Source organism: Crinia signifera, chromosome 2 (genome assembly GCF_055691185.1).
Source record: "Crinia signifera chromosome 2, ASM5569118v1, whole genome shotgun sequence".
Classification (NCBI taxonomy): Eukaryota; Metazoa; Chordata; class Amphibia; order Anura; family Myobatrachidae; genus Crinia; species Crinia signifera.
Window position 1 is genome coordinate 396,062,639 of NC_139218.1, and position 13,232 is coordinate 396,075,870.

Genomic DNA, 13,232 nt, shown 5'->3' on the forward strand with positions numbered 1-13,232 from the left:
TTCCTGCTGTGCCTCCGTGCCCACCATCTGCCAACATGCTCTTGTGCATGGCACTGCCCTACCATAATCACGTGTTCCTGCTGTGCCTCCGTGCCCACCGTCTGCCAACATGCTCTTGTGCATGGCACTGCCCTACCATAATCACGTGTTCCAGCTGTGCCTCCATGCCCATCATCTGCCAACATGCTCTTGTGCATGGCACTGCCCCACCATAATCACGTGTTCCTGCTGTGCCTCCACGCCCAGCGTCTGCCAACATACTCTTGTAAATGGCGCTGCTCTACCATAATCACGTGTTCCAGCTGTTCCTCCACGCCCAGCGTCTGCCAACATGCTCTTGTAAATGGCACTGCCCCACCGTAATCATGTGTTCCTGCTGTGCCTCCGCTCCCCATCGTCTGCCAACATGCTCTTGTGCATGGCACTGCCCTACCATAATCACGTGTTCCTGCTGTGCCTCCACGCCCAGCGCCTGCCAACATGCTCTTGTGCATGGCACTGCCCTACCACAATCACGTGTTCCTGCTGTGCCTCCGTGCCCAGCATCTGCCAACATGCTCTTGTGCATGGCACTGCCCCACCGTAATCACGTGTTCCTGCTGTGCCTCCACGCCCAGCGTCTGCCAACATGCTCTTGTGCATGGCACTGCCCCACTGTAATCACGTGTTCCTGCTGTGCCTCCGTGCCCACCGTCTGCCAACATGCTCTTGTGCATGGCACTGCCCCACTGTAATCACGTGTTCCTGCTGTGCCTCCGTGCCCACCGTCTGCCAACATGCTCTTGTACCTGGCACTGCCCCACCGTAATCACGTGTTCCTGCTGTGCCTCCACGCCCAGCGTCTGCCAACATGCTCTTGTGCATGGCACTGCCCCACTGTAATCACGTGTTCCTGCTGTGCCTCCGTGCCCAGAGTATGCCAACATGCTCTTGTGCAGTTACAATAATGGGAGATGTTTTACAGTGTGGTGCAGAATGTTTCCATAGGTTGACACGTACTACTGTATGTCAACATTGCCTTGCAGTAGGTTGCCTCGAAAAAGGATTGACAAGCACTAGGTCGACAATGACAAAACGATTTCCCCCATTATGAGTGGGACAGGTACAGTCTCCGTTACTCTGCGTGATGATGTCACTGTCGCCGATCTACGTTGTTGTATATTTTTGTCCTTTATATTATTTCTCTGCTATGTGTTATTTAGGGTGGAAGCGTCAGCTGCTACAGGATAAAGTGTCCCGTCCTCCACTGTGTCCACACCGTCACTGACCCTCAGCAATGCTGTCCGAGATGTGTCGGTAAGTCTGCGTCAGGTCGGCCGCGCAGCATAAAAAGTATTCACACCCTTTTGTTTTCATACCTCGGGGAGTCCAAGTGGATTTGTTCTGGAATCCTCACCACCGCTGCGCACAGAATAGGGGGGTTATTCTAGTTGTTTGCGAATTCGCATCCTTGCGAGTCAACCAGATCCCGCCTTGTGGTGGTAGGCGGGGCCGCAAGGGCGATTCGCTTGCAGGGCCTGCATTTGGATAATACACAGTAACATCTATTCACAGGCCTGTGGGATTCGCCTACATCATTCACTGGGCATTCCCATATGCTAATTGGCCACCCCGTGCCCTCCACCCAGCAGACTGTTTGTTCGTTGTGGGCACGCCCATGAAACGCTGGGCGGACTCCAGCTACCTCTGTCTTCCCGTCCCCTGCCCGCCCAGTGTGAAACTCACCGAAGGCATTCGCCATACGGGGATTTGCACATGCACAAACCATTGAGAACAGGCTGAATTCGGACCTGAACGAACGGGTCTGAATCAGTGCATTTTCATTTCAGAGCTTCCTCATGAAGATAAGAGAACAGTCTCAACAAATAAACAGTTAGTGAATCATATGTTGTTTCTGTGCAGGGTAAATACTGGCTGCTTTATTCTTACTCTGCAATTTAGATTTCAGTTTGAACACACCCCACCCATATCTAATTCTCCCTGCACATGTTACATCTGCCCCACCTGCAGCGCAGAATGGTTTTGTTCATTTGCAAACAAAATGAGCCCTGCGATCAGGTCTGAATTAGGCCCTTTCCCCCCGCAATGTTCTATATATATAGCCTGTTACCTGCCACAGACTGGTGGGATCCTGAGGCCACTGATAGAGGCCACTGCTGGGACCACGGGGCAGTTATCTGACCTGGTCACAGAGTGCAGACCCTGCAGATTCCCTAACACTAAAGGTCAACATGGCTTAGGTAGACACAGGGAATATGTTGACATGGCTAAGGCCGACATGGTTGGAAGTTCAACCTTCTTGCTCAGCATTTGTAGATAAGCCTGTTGACTGTCTGGGCACTCTGCATTGTGACAGTGTGTGGTAGTGTGCGCTGACTAACCCCCACCCTGCTGTGTTTCCTTTCTGCAGAGACGCACTCTCCCTCCGGACTTCGCGCCGCGGCCAAGGTGTGCCAGCACAACGGGACCACCTACCAGCAGGGCGAAATGTTCACCACCCACGAGCTGTTCCCGACCCGCCAGTCCAACCAGTGTGTACAGTGCAGCTGCTCAGTATGTTCCTGCATCCGCATCCTTACCGTGTGCCCCGCCATGTCACTAACACGCATGCCTGCTAATGCCTGAGTCATTCGTACAGTGTCTGGGGGGGGGGAGAGGTAGCAAAGATGGGAGAGAGATAAAATACCGGCCAATACAATGGGAGAGAGATAAAATACCGGCCAGTACAATGGGAGAGAGATAAAATACCGGCCAATACGATGGGAGAGAGATAAAATATCAGCCAATATGCCCCTAACGGCCATGTTACAGGCTGGGTTTTGCAAATGACAGTTGGGGGCCGATTGGTTGTTGCTTTATCTCTCTCCTCTGTATCACTCTCCAAGCTTTGATACATTTTCCCCATAGTGAGATGGGTATCCAGATGATAGCACAACAGTGGCTAGGTTGTGAAAAATGTCGACACATGTAGACGTGAGTTTTTAACTTTTTCATCATTTAACATCCACAGGAACTTTGATTGGAAACGGTAAAATGTGAGAGTATGCGCAACACTAATTGGGGGCTATTGACACAAAACAAAATCAGGTTGACCCTTTTACTGTCTAAGTTTTGCTTGTGTCGTCCTTTTGTCAATGTCGACTTTTGCATATCGAACCTTTTGTCAATGTAGAATTTTTGCATGTTGACATTATCTCAGTGTCGACCTTATGACTGTCTATGTAGACACTGTGGGCGAAATGTAATAGGGTGTGATTTTTTAGACATGTGCGATTTTTGGTCAAAAACGGCCGAAATCGCACATTTTCCGAAAATCGCACATTTAATAGGTTGAAAATCGCGGTAAAAAATCGCACTTTTTACCGCGAAATCGCACTTTTCTAAGTGCGATTTTTAGTCACATTTCAATTCGCATCCAGATGTTTTCCCATTATAAAGTATACAACTCGCAAATGTAATAGGGTGCGATTTTTGGTCAATGTTACCAAAAATCGCAAAAAAAATAGACCAGGTTCTGACAGGCGATTTTGACAGAACCATGCACAGATCATTGAGATCTGTGCATGGTTCTGTTAATAAAAATGTGTAAAAGTGTTTTTATAAAAAAAAAAACGGCGTGGGGTCCCCCCTCCTAAGCATAACCAGCCCCGGGCTCATTGAGCCGGACCTGGTTCCAAAAATACGGGGGGACAAAAAGCATAGGGGTCCCCCGTATTTCTGAAACCAGCCCCGGACTCTTGGACCGGTCCTGGTTCCAAAAATACGGGGGACAAAAAATCTGGGGGTCCCCCGTATTTTGAAACCAGCACCGGGCTCCAACAGCCCGCGGTGTCATGCCACAGCCGGGGGACACTTTTTATACAAGGTCCCCCGGCCAAAACATGAGCACCGTGGCTGGTCAGCCTTGGACGGGGTACCTGGAGGAGTGGGGACCCCCCCAATAAAGGGGTCCCCCCCCCCCAGGCTTCACCCGTCCAGGGCTGAAGCCCGGGGCTGTCACCGGCGTCCGTGGCCAGTGGACGCCGGCCTGATAGGGTTAAATTCATCATACATATCATTACATTGCTTTTTACCGGCGAACTACAAGTGCCAGCAGACCTCCCCCGCATGCTGGGACTTGGAGAACCACAAGTCCCAGCATGCGGGGCATTAATGGGCCCGCTGGGACTTGTAGTCCACCTGTAAAAAGAATGTTTATAAAAAACACACACACAGAGAAGTACAAGTTTATTACACACACACACCTCAATTTTACACCAGCGTTACTTACCATTCCTGGATCCAGCGCTGGTCTGGCTGCTTTACAGCCGGCTCCCCCCGAACTGACAGGCAGCGGGGAGAAGCGGCTGTCTCCGTCGCTTCTAACAGCCTCTGTAGCGCTGTCCGAGTGCTACAGAGGCTGAGAGCGTGATTGGCTGAGCTACAGTATGCGTCTCCATGGAGACGCATAGCTCAGCCAATCAGGACTGAGCTATGCGTCTCCATGGAGACGCATACTGTAGCTCAGCCAATCACGCTCTCAGCCTCTGTAGCACTCGGACAGCGCTACAGAGGCTGTTAGAAGCGACGGAGACAGCCGCTTCTCCCCGCTGCCTGTCAGTTCGGGGGGAGCCGGCTGTAAAGCAGCCAGACCAGCGCTGGATCCAGGAATGGTAAGTAACGCTGGTGTAAAATTGAGGTGTGTGTGTGTAATAAACTTGTACTTCTCTGTGTGTGTGTTTTTTATAAACATTCTTTTTACAGGTGGACTACAAGTCCCAGCGGGCCCATTAATGCCCCGCATGCTGGGACTTGTGGTTCTCCAAGTCCCAGCATGCGGGGGGAGGTCTGCTGGCACTTGTAGTTCGCCGGTAAAAAGCAATGTAATGATATGTATGATGAATTTAACCCTATCAGGCCGGCGTCCACTGGCCACGGACGCCGGTGACAGCCCCGGGCTTCAGCCCTGGACGGGTGAAGCCTGGGGGGGGGGGACCCCTTTATTGGGGGGGTCCCCACTCCTCCAGGTACCCCGTCCAAGGCTGACCAGCCACGGTGCTCATGTTTTGGCCGGGGGACCTTGTATAAAAAGTGTCCCCCGGCTGTGGCATGACACCGCGGGCTGTTGGAGCCCGGTGCTGGTTTCAAAATACGGGGGACCCCCAGATTTTTTGTCCCCCGTATTTTTGGAACCAGGACCGGTCCAAGAGTCCGGGGCTGGTTTCAGAAATACGGGGGACCCCTATGCTTTTTGTCCCCCCGTATTTTTGGAACCAGGTCCGGCTCAATGAGCCCGGGGCTGGTTATGCTTAGGAGGGGGGACCCCACGCCGTTTTTTTTTTAACTTTTTTTTTTTGGAACAAAATCGCATTTATGAAAATGCGCACATTTTCATGACTGAAAATGCGCACATTTTCATGACTAAAAATCGCGGCAAATCGCATTTTTTGCCGCTAATTCGCATCTCATTACATATGCGAATTTGCGGCAAAAAACGCGATTTTTAAAGGTGCGATTTGGTGCGATTTTTTTTTAGTCTAAAAATCGCACCCTATTACATTTCGCCCTGTATACGTTTCCGTCCACGCCCACGAGATGTGTTGGATGTTGTCAGTCTCTCTGAAGGCCCCCATACACTATGCGATTTGGGCCTAGACACCACGTCTGATCCGATGCACCGTGTGCATCGGATCGGAGTCCGGAGGTCGGACCTGCTGCGCATAAGAATCTTATGTGGGGACGCTGCGAGGCGGACAGGGGCAGTGCACTGTGTGAGGCGGGCAGGGGCAGTGGGCAGGGCACTGTGCGAGGCGGGCAGGGACAGGGCACTGTGCTAGGCGGGCAGGGGCGGGGGACACAGAGGCGGCGGATGCCGGTGAGAAGAACGGAGAGCCAGTCAGGAGGAGCAGCAAGAAAAAACCCCAATACAAATGAATGGGCAGCTAGTGATTGGCTGAGCACTCTCTCAGCCATTTGCCCCCTGCCCGTCTCTCCGTTCACCCTTGCCGGATCACCGGCGTCTGCCGCCACCCTGCTCCCTCCACCTTGCAGCTCCCTGCTCCCCCTGCCCGGCACTCCGCTCCCACTCACCAGCTCACCGGCGTACCACGCCTGCCACCTCTATGTCCGCCGCCCCCCTGCTCCTTCCTCCTGCAGCTCCCCAGGAGTTGCATATGATAAATCACATGCGATTTATCCTATGCAAAACTTGGCACATCAAGTGCCTAATCGTGTGTCTCCCTCCCGGGGAGCCTCCAGGGAAATCAGGTCGGACTAATGTTTGGGTGCCTTTACAGTGCACCAGTCACCTGCACACAGAGGAACCAGCAGGTATTGGTAATCTATATGTCATGTAACCATGGCGACTGTGTCACAGGACAGTCCTGAATAGCAAGGGGCAGAGCCTTTGTGGAAATGGGCTGAGCTTCACCTAAAAGTGGGAGTTTCTGGGTGTATTGGGGCGGGGCTTACTGTGCTGCACATATAGGTGATGGGAAGGAGGTGGCAGCCTAACAGTTCCCCCTGGGTCCACATGCCTCAGTGATGCCTCCGGTTCCTAGTTAACCTGCGGGCCTTAGTCTCATGAGTAATATTAATCCACCTACAAAATGGCTGCCTGCTCTGTGTGTGTGGGGGTGAAAACCGTGCAGAGTCTATACAATTGCAATGCACTTATCGGCACACGATAGCCGGAAATAAAAGAGGGGATAATTCATTAACTTTCAGGGGGAGATGTGTCAAAATTTGGACAGAGACAAAGTGGGGGTGACAGAGAAGCTGATTGGTTGCTATGGGTGGTGGGAGTGGTCTCCTGACCGCCGGCCACTTGTATGTTCCCTGTCAAGCATATGTGAGCTACATGCAACATCTGCCAGTATATGCCCTGCATGCAGACATAGTACAAGTATCTGCCCCTTGTATTGCAGTGTGGTGTGTCCTGGAGCACAGTCACCCCCTCTTTGTCCCGTCTCTCAGTCAGCTATTAATACGAGTTCCGCTCAGCAAGGTGGTGAAGAACTCTGCGTTGTGTCGCACTATTAGTTGTGATTGTTCCTTGTTATTATTAGTTCTAAGCTGCTTATTAATTATACAGAACAGAGGATATGGATTTCTGTTGGGGTCACAGCTCTACCTTTGGGGTGAGGTGGACCTCCAGCATACAAATGATGTCCATGAGGAAGCGACCTACTCATGTATGGATACTACAATACTTCATCTCCCCCAATATAGTGGCTCTCCTTTCCCGGGCCCGCTCTGGCCCCACCAGATAGAGAATACTGAGCTGTCCTAGATTGACCCTAAAGGTGGGTCTAGTAGACCAAAGGTCTCACTGGTGGTCATCCTCATCTTCACAACACCAGCCAACGGTTGATATTCATATTCATGGCAATTCCCTCCACCAATTTGAGCCTTGACGTGTTTTATACATGAACTACAGACCTGGCCAATGACTGACCCTTAGGTACCAGGGATGGAATTGAGGCTGTTATGGGTTCTAAAGCTTTTTGGTCAGTTATAGATGGAATTTTTAGATCAGGTACCAGCCATCTGTGGGTGCTGCAACTTGTGGTTCCACTACAGCTGGGGGGCCATCATCTTAAGCCTCTATAGAGAGGTTAATGACCTTTGAGTGAGGGAAGATGCCGTCATCCTGAAAGCACCCTGTTATTTCAGTAATGGTTCTCCGCAGCCCATAATATTTGTATAACCCAGACTTGGTCAGTTCCAAGTAGTTCCTCTGTGTCTCTGTTCCAGGAAAGTCTGACACTGTATATATTAGCTATTTTACAAGATTCTGGTTGACTTTATGGGTGATATTTAGGAATTTTATTGTATGCACGAGGGAACGGAGAAATGAGAACCGCCGTAATGGGTGGGCGACCAGTGCAACGTTCAGGCTGGGTCCTCACCACTCTCCCCTGCTGATGAATGCAGGCTGTGAGAGGCCAAAATAAGGGCCCATTATCAGCAGCTTCTGTGACCTAACCAGGAGCAAAGGGCAGCGGTCGGCAAGTGTCGGCCTCCCTGCTCCTGCCCAGATCTAACGCCCGGAGAATTCCACCACGCATGACTCACGCTGTATTTGATGGACCCAGGGAATTATTATTATTATTTTGCGGTGTGTTATACGGGACGTTTCAGCTAATATGAATACAGCTATTCGCACCAATCCAGATATAGGGATTATTCAGACCTGATTGCATGGCTGCGGATTTGTAGGCCGGAAGATTATCGATATGTCGGACACATGTTTCAGTGATGTGGTGTCAGGAGGTCTTTGCTCATTACAGTTTGTCATCCATATTGGGTGGGTCCAGCTTTTCGTACATAAGTAATGTAGTAGCTGTAGGGAATTACTGGTGGGTCCAGCTTGTCGTACATAAGTAATGTAGTAGCTGTAGGGAATCACTGGTGGGTCCAGCTTGTTGTACATAAGTAATGTAGGGAATCACTGGTGGGTCCAGCTTGTCGTACATAAGTAATGTAGGGAATCACTGGTGGGTCCAGCTTGTCGTACATAAGTAATGTAGGGAATCACTGGTGGGTCCAGCTTGTCGTACATAAGTAATGTAGAAAATCACTGGTGGGTCCAGCTTGTTGTACATAAGTAATGTAGAGAATCACTGGTGGGTCCAGCTTGTCGTACATAAGTAATGTAGGGAATCACTGGTGGGTCCAGCTTGTCGTACATAAGTAATGTAGTAGCTGTAGGGAATCACTGGTGGGTCCAGCTTGTCGTAAATAAGTAATGTAGGGAATCACTGGTGGGTCCAGCTTGTCGTACATAAGTAATGTAGGGAATCACTGGTGGGTCCAGCTTGTCGTTCATAAGTAATGTAGGGAATCACTGGTGGGTCCAGCTTGTCGTACATAAGTAATGTAGGGAATCACTGGTGGGTCCAGCTTGTCCTACATAAGTAATGTAGGGAATCACTGGTGGGTCCAGCTTGTCGTACATAAGTAATGTAGTAGCTGTAGGGAATCACTGGTGGGTCCAGCTTGTCGTACATAAGTAATGTAGTAGCTGTAGAGAATCACTGGTGGGTCCAGCTTGTCGTACATAAGTAATGTAGGGAATCACTGGTGGGTCCAGCTTGTCGTACATAAGTAATGTAGGGAATCACTGGTGGGTCCAGCTTGTCGTACATAAGTAATGTAGGGAATCACTGGTGGGTCCAGCTTGTCGTACATAAGTAATGTAGTAGCTGTAGGGAATCACTGGTGGGTCCAGCTTGTCGTACATAAGTAATGTAGGGAATCACTGGTGGGTCCAGCTTGTCGTACATAAGTAATGTAGGGAATCACTGGTGGGTCCAGCTTGTCGTACATAAGTAATGTAGGGAATCACTGGTGGGTCCAGCTTGTCGTACATAAGTAATGTAGAGAATCACTGGTGGGTCCAGCTTGTCGTACATAAGTAATGTAGTAGCTGTAGGGAATCACTGGTGGGTCCAGCTTGTCGTACATAAGTAATGTAGAGAATCACTGGTGGGTCCAGCTTGTCATACATAAGTAATGTAGGGAATCACTGGTGGGTCCAGCTTGTCGTACATAAGTAATGTAGAGAATCACTGGTGGGTCCAGCTTGTCGTACATAAATAATGTAGGGAATCACTGGTGGGTCCAGCTTGTCGTACATAAGTAATGTAGTAGCTGTAGGGAATCACTGGTGGGTCCAGCTTGTCCTACATAAGTAATGTAGAGAATCACTGGTGGGTCCAGCTTGTCATACATAAGTAATGTAGGGAATCACTGGTGGGTCCAGCTTGTCGTACATAAGTAATGTAGCTGTAGGGAATCACTGGTGGGTCCAGCTTGTCGTACATAAGTAATGTAGGGAATCACTGGTGGGTCCAGCTTGTCGTACATAAGTAATGTAGTAGCTGTAGGGAATCACTGGTGGGTCCAGCTTGTCGTACATAAGTAATGTAGGGAATCACTGGTGGGTCCAGCTTGTCGTACATAAGTAATGTAGAGAATCACTGGTGGGTCCAGCTTGTCGTACATAAGTAATGTAGAGAATCACTGGTGGGTCCAGCCAGCTTGTCGTACATAAGTAATGTAGGGAATCACTGGTGGGTCCAGCTTGTCGTACATAAGTAATGTAGTAGCTGTAGGGAATCACTGGTGGGTCCAGCTTGTCGTACATAAGTAATGTAGAGAATCACTGGTGGGTCCAGCTTGTCATACATAAGTAATGTAGGGAATCACTGGTGGGTCCAGCTTGTCGTACATAAGTAATGTAGAGAATCACTGGTGGGTCCAGCTTGTCGTACATAAATAATGTAGGGAATCACTGGTGGGTCCAGCTTGTCGTACATAAGTAATGTAGTAGCTGTAGGGAATCACTGGTGGGTCCAGCTTGTCCTACATAAGTAATGTAGAGAATCACTGGTGGGTCCAGCTTGTCATACATAAGTAATGTAGGGAATCACTGGTGGGTCCAGCTTGTCGTACATAAGTAATGTAGCTGTAGGGAATCACTGGTGGGTCCAGCTTGTCGTACATAAGTAATGTAGGTAATCACTGGTGGGTCCAGCTTGTCGTACATAAGTAATGTAGTAGCTGTAGGGAATCACTGGTGGGTCCAGCTTGTCGTACATAAGTAATGTAGGGAATCACTGGTGGGTCCAGCTTGTCGTACATAAGTAATGTAGAGAATCACTGGTGGGTCCAGCTTGTCGTACATAAGTAATGTAGAGAATCACTGGTGGGTCCAGCCAGCTTGTCGTACATAAGTAATGTAGGGAATCACTGGTGGGTCCAGCTTGTCGTACATAAGTAATGTAGTAGCTGTAGGGAATCACTGGTGGGTCCAGCTTGTCGTACATAAGTAATGTAGAGAATCACTGGTGGGTCCAGCTTGTCGTACATAAGTAATGTAGGGAATCACTGGTGGGTCCAGCTTGTCGTACATAAGTAATGTAGTAGCTGTAGGGAATCACTGGTGGGTCCAGCTTGTCGTAAATAAGTAATGTAGGGAATCACTGGTGGGTCCAGCTTGTCGTACATAAGTAATGTAGGGAATCACTGGTGGGTCCAGCTTGTCGAACATAAGTAATGTAGGGAATCACTGGTGGGTCCAGCTTGTCCTACATAAGTAATGTAGGGAATCACTGGTGGGTCCAGCTTGTTGTACATAAGTAATGTAGTAGCTGTAGGGAATCACTGGTGGGTCCAGCTTGTCGTACATAAGTAATGTAGGGAATCACTGGTGGGTCCAGCTTGTCGTACATAAGTAATGTAGTAGCTGTAGGGAATTACTGGTGGGTCCAGCTTGTCGTACATAAGTAATGTAGTAGCTGTAGGGAATCACTGGTGGGTCCAGCTTGTCGTACATAAGTAATGTAGGGAATCACTGGTGGGTCCAGCTTGTCGTACATAAGTAATGTAGAGAATCACTGGTGGGTCCAGCTTGTCATACATAAGTAATGTAGAGAATCACTGGTGGGTCCAGCCAGCTTGTCGTACATAAGTAATGTAGGGAATCACTGGTGGGTCCAGCTTGTCATACATAAGTAATGTAGGGAATCACTGGTGGGTCCAGCTTGTCCTACATAAGTAATGTAGGGAATCACTGGTGAGTCCAGCTTGTCGTACATAAGTAATGTAGTAGCTGTAGGGAATCACTGGTGGGTCCAGCTTGTCGTACATAAGTAATGTAGGGAATCACTGGTGGGTCCAGCTTGTCGTACATAAGTAATGTAGAGAATCACTGGTGGGTCCAGCTTGTCATACATAAGTAATGTAGAGAATCACTGGTGGGTCCAGCCAGCTTGTCGTACATAAGTAATGTAGGGAATCACTGGTGGGTCCAGCTTGTCGTACATAAGTAATGTAGTAGCTGTAGGGAATCACTGGTGGGTCCAGCTTGTCGTACATAAGTAATGTAGGGAATCACTGGTGGGTCCAGCTTGTCGTACATAAGTAATGTAGAGAATCACTGGTGGGTCCAGCTTGTCGTACATAAGTAATGTAGGGAATCACTGGTGGGTCCAGCTTGTCGTACATAAGTAATGTAGGGAATCACTGGTGGGTCCAGCTTTTCGTACATAAGTAATGTAGAGAATCACTGGTGGGTCCAGCTTGTCGTACATAAGTAATGTAGTAGCTGTAGGGAATCACTGGTGGGTCCAGCTTGTCGTACATAAGTAATGTAGAGAATCACTGGTGGGTCCAGCTTGTCATACATAAGTAATGTAGGGAATCACTGGTGGGTCCAGCTTGTCGTACATAAGTAATGTAGAGAATCACTGGTGGGTCCAGCTTGTCGTACATAAATAATGTAGGGAATCACTGGTGGGTCCAGCTTGTCGTACATAAGTAATGTAGTAGCTGTAGGGAATCACTGGTGGGTCCAGCTTGTCCTACATAAGTAATGTAGAGAATCACTGGTGGGTCCAGCTTGTCATACATAAGTAATGTAGGGAATCACTGGTGGGTCCAGCTTGTCGTACATAAGTAATGTAGCTGTAGGGAATCACTGGTGGGTCCAGCTTGTCGTACATAAGTAATGTAGGGAATCACTGGTGGGTCCAGCTTGTCGTACATAAGTAATGTAGGGAATCACTGGTGGGTCCAGCTTGTCGTACATAAGTAATGTAGAGAATCACTGGTGGGTCCAGCTTGTCGTACATAAGTAATGTAGAGAATCACTGGTGGGTCCAGCCAGCTTGTCGTACATAAGTAATGTAGGGAATCACTGGTGGGTCCAGCTTGTCGTACATAAGTAATGTAGTAGCTGTAGGGAATCACTGGTGGGTCCAGCTTGTCGTAAATAAGTAATGTAGGGAATCACTGGTGGGTCCAGCTTGTCGTACATAAGTAATGTAGGGAATCACTGGTGGGTCCAGCTTGTCGAACATAAGTAATGTAGGGAATCACTGGTGGGTCCAGCTTGTCCTACATAAGTAATGTAGGGAATCACTGGTGGGTCCAGCTTGTCGTACATAAGTAATGTAGTAGCTGTAGGGAATCACTGGTGGGTCCAGCTTGTCGTACATAAGTAATGTAGGGAATCACTGGTGGGTCCAGCTTGTCGTACATAAGTAATGTAGTAGCTGTAGGGAATTACTGGTGGGTCCAGCTTGTCGTACATAAGTAATGTAGGGAATCACTGGTGGGTCCAGCTTGTCGTACATAAGTAATGTAGTAGCTGTAGGGAATCACTGGTGGGTCCAGCTTGTCGTACATAAGTAATGTAGTAGCTGTAGAGAATCACTGGTGGGTCCAGCTTGTCGTACATAAGTAAT

At 49.1% G+C, this 13,232-nt stretch overlaps 1 protein-coding gene across 2 annotated transcripts in view; it reads left to right on the plus strand.

Annotated features, from left to right (window-relative positions):
- CHRDL2 (chordin like 2) overlaps positions 1-13,232 on the plus strand; it is a 113,168-nt gene that overhangs the window by 84,295 nt on the left and 15,641 nt on the right. For both annotated transcript variants that reach the window (XM_083170506.1, XM_083170507.1), the window contains exons 3-4: positions 1,203-1,296; positions 2,411-2,553. In XM_083170506.1, coding sequence (XP_083026632.1) covers positions 1,203-1,296; positions 2,411-2,553 — 237 coding nt within the window. The remainder of the gene's footprint in view (positions 1-1,202; positions 1,297-2,410; positions 2,554-13,232) is intronic.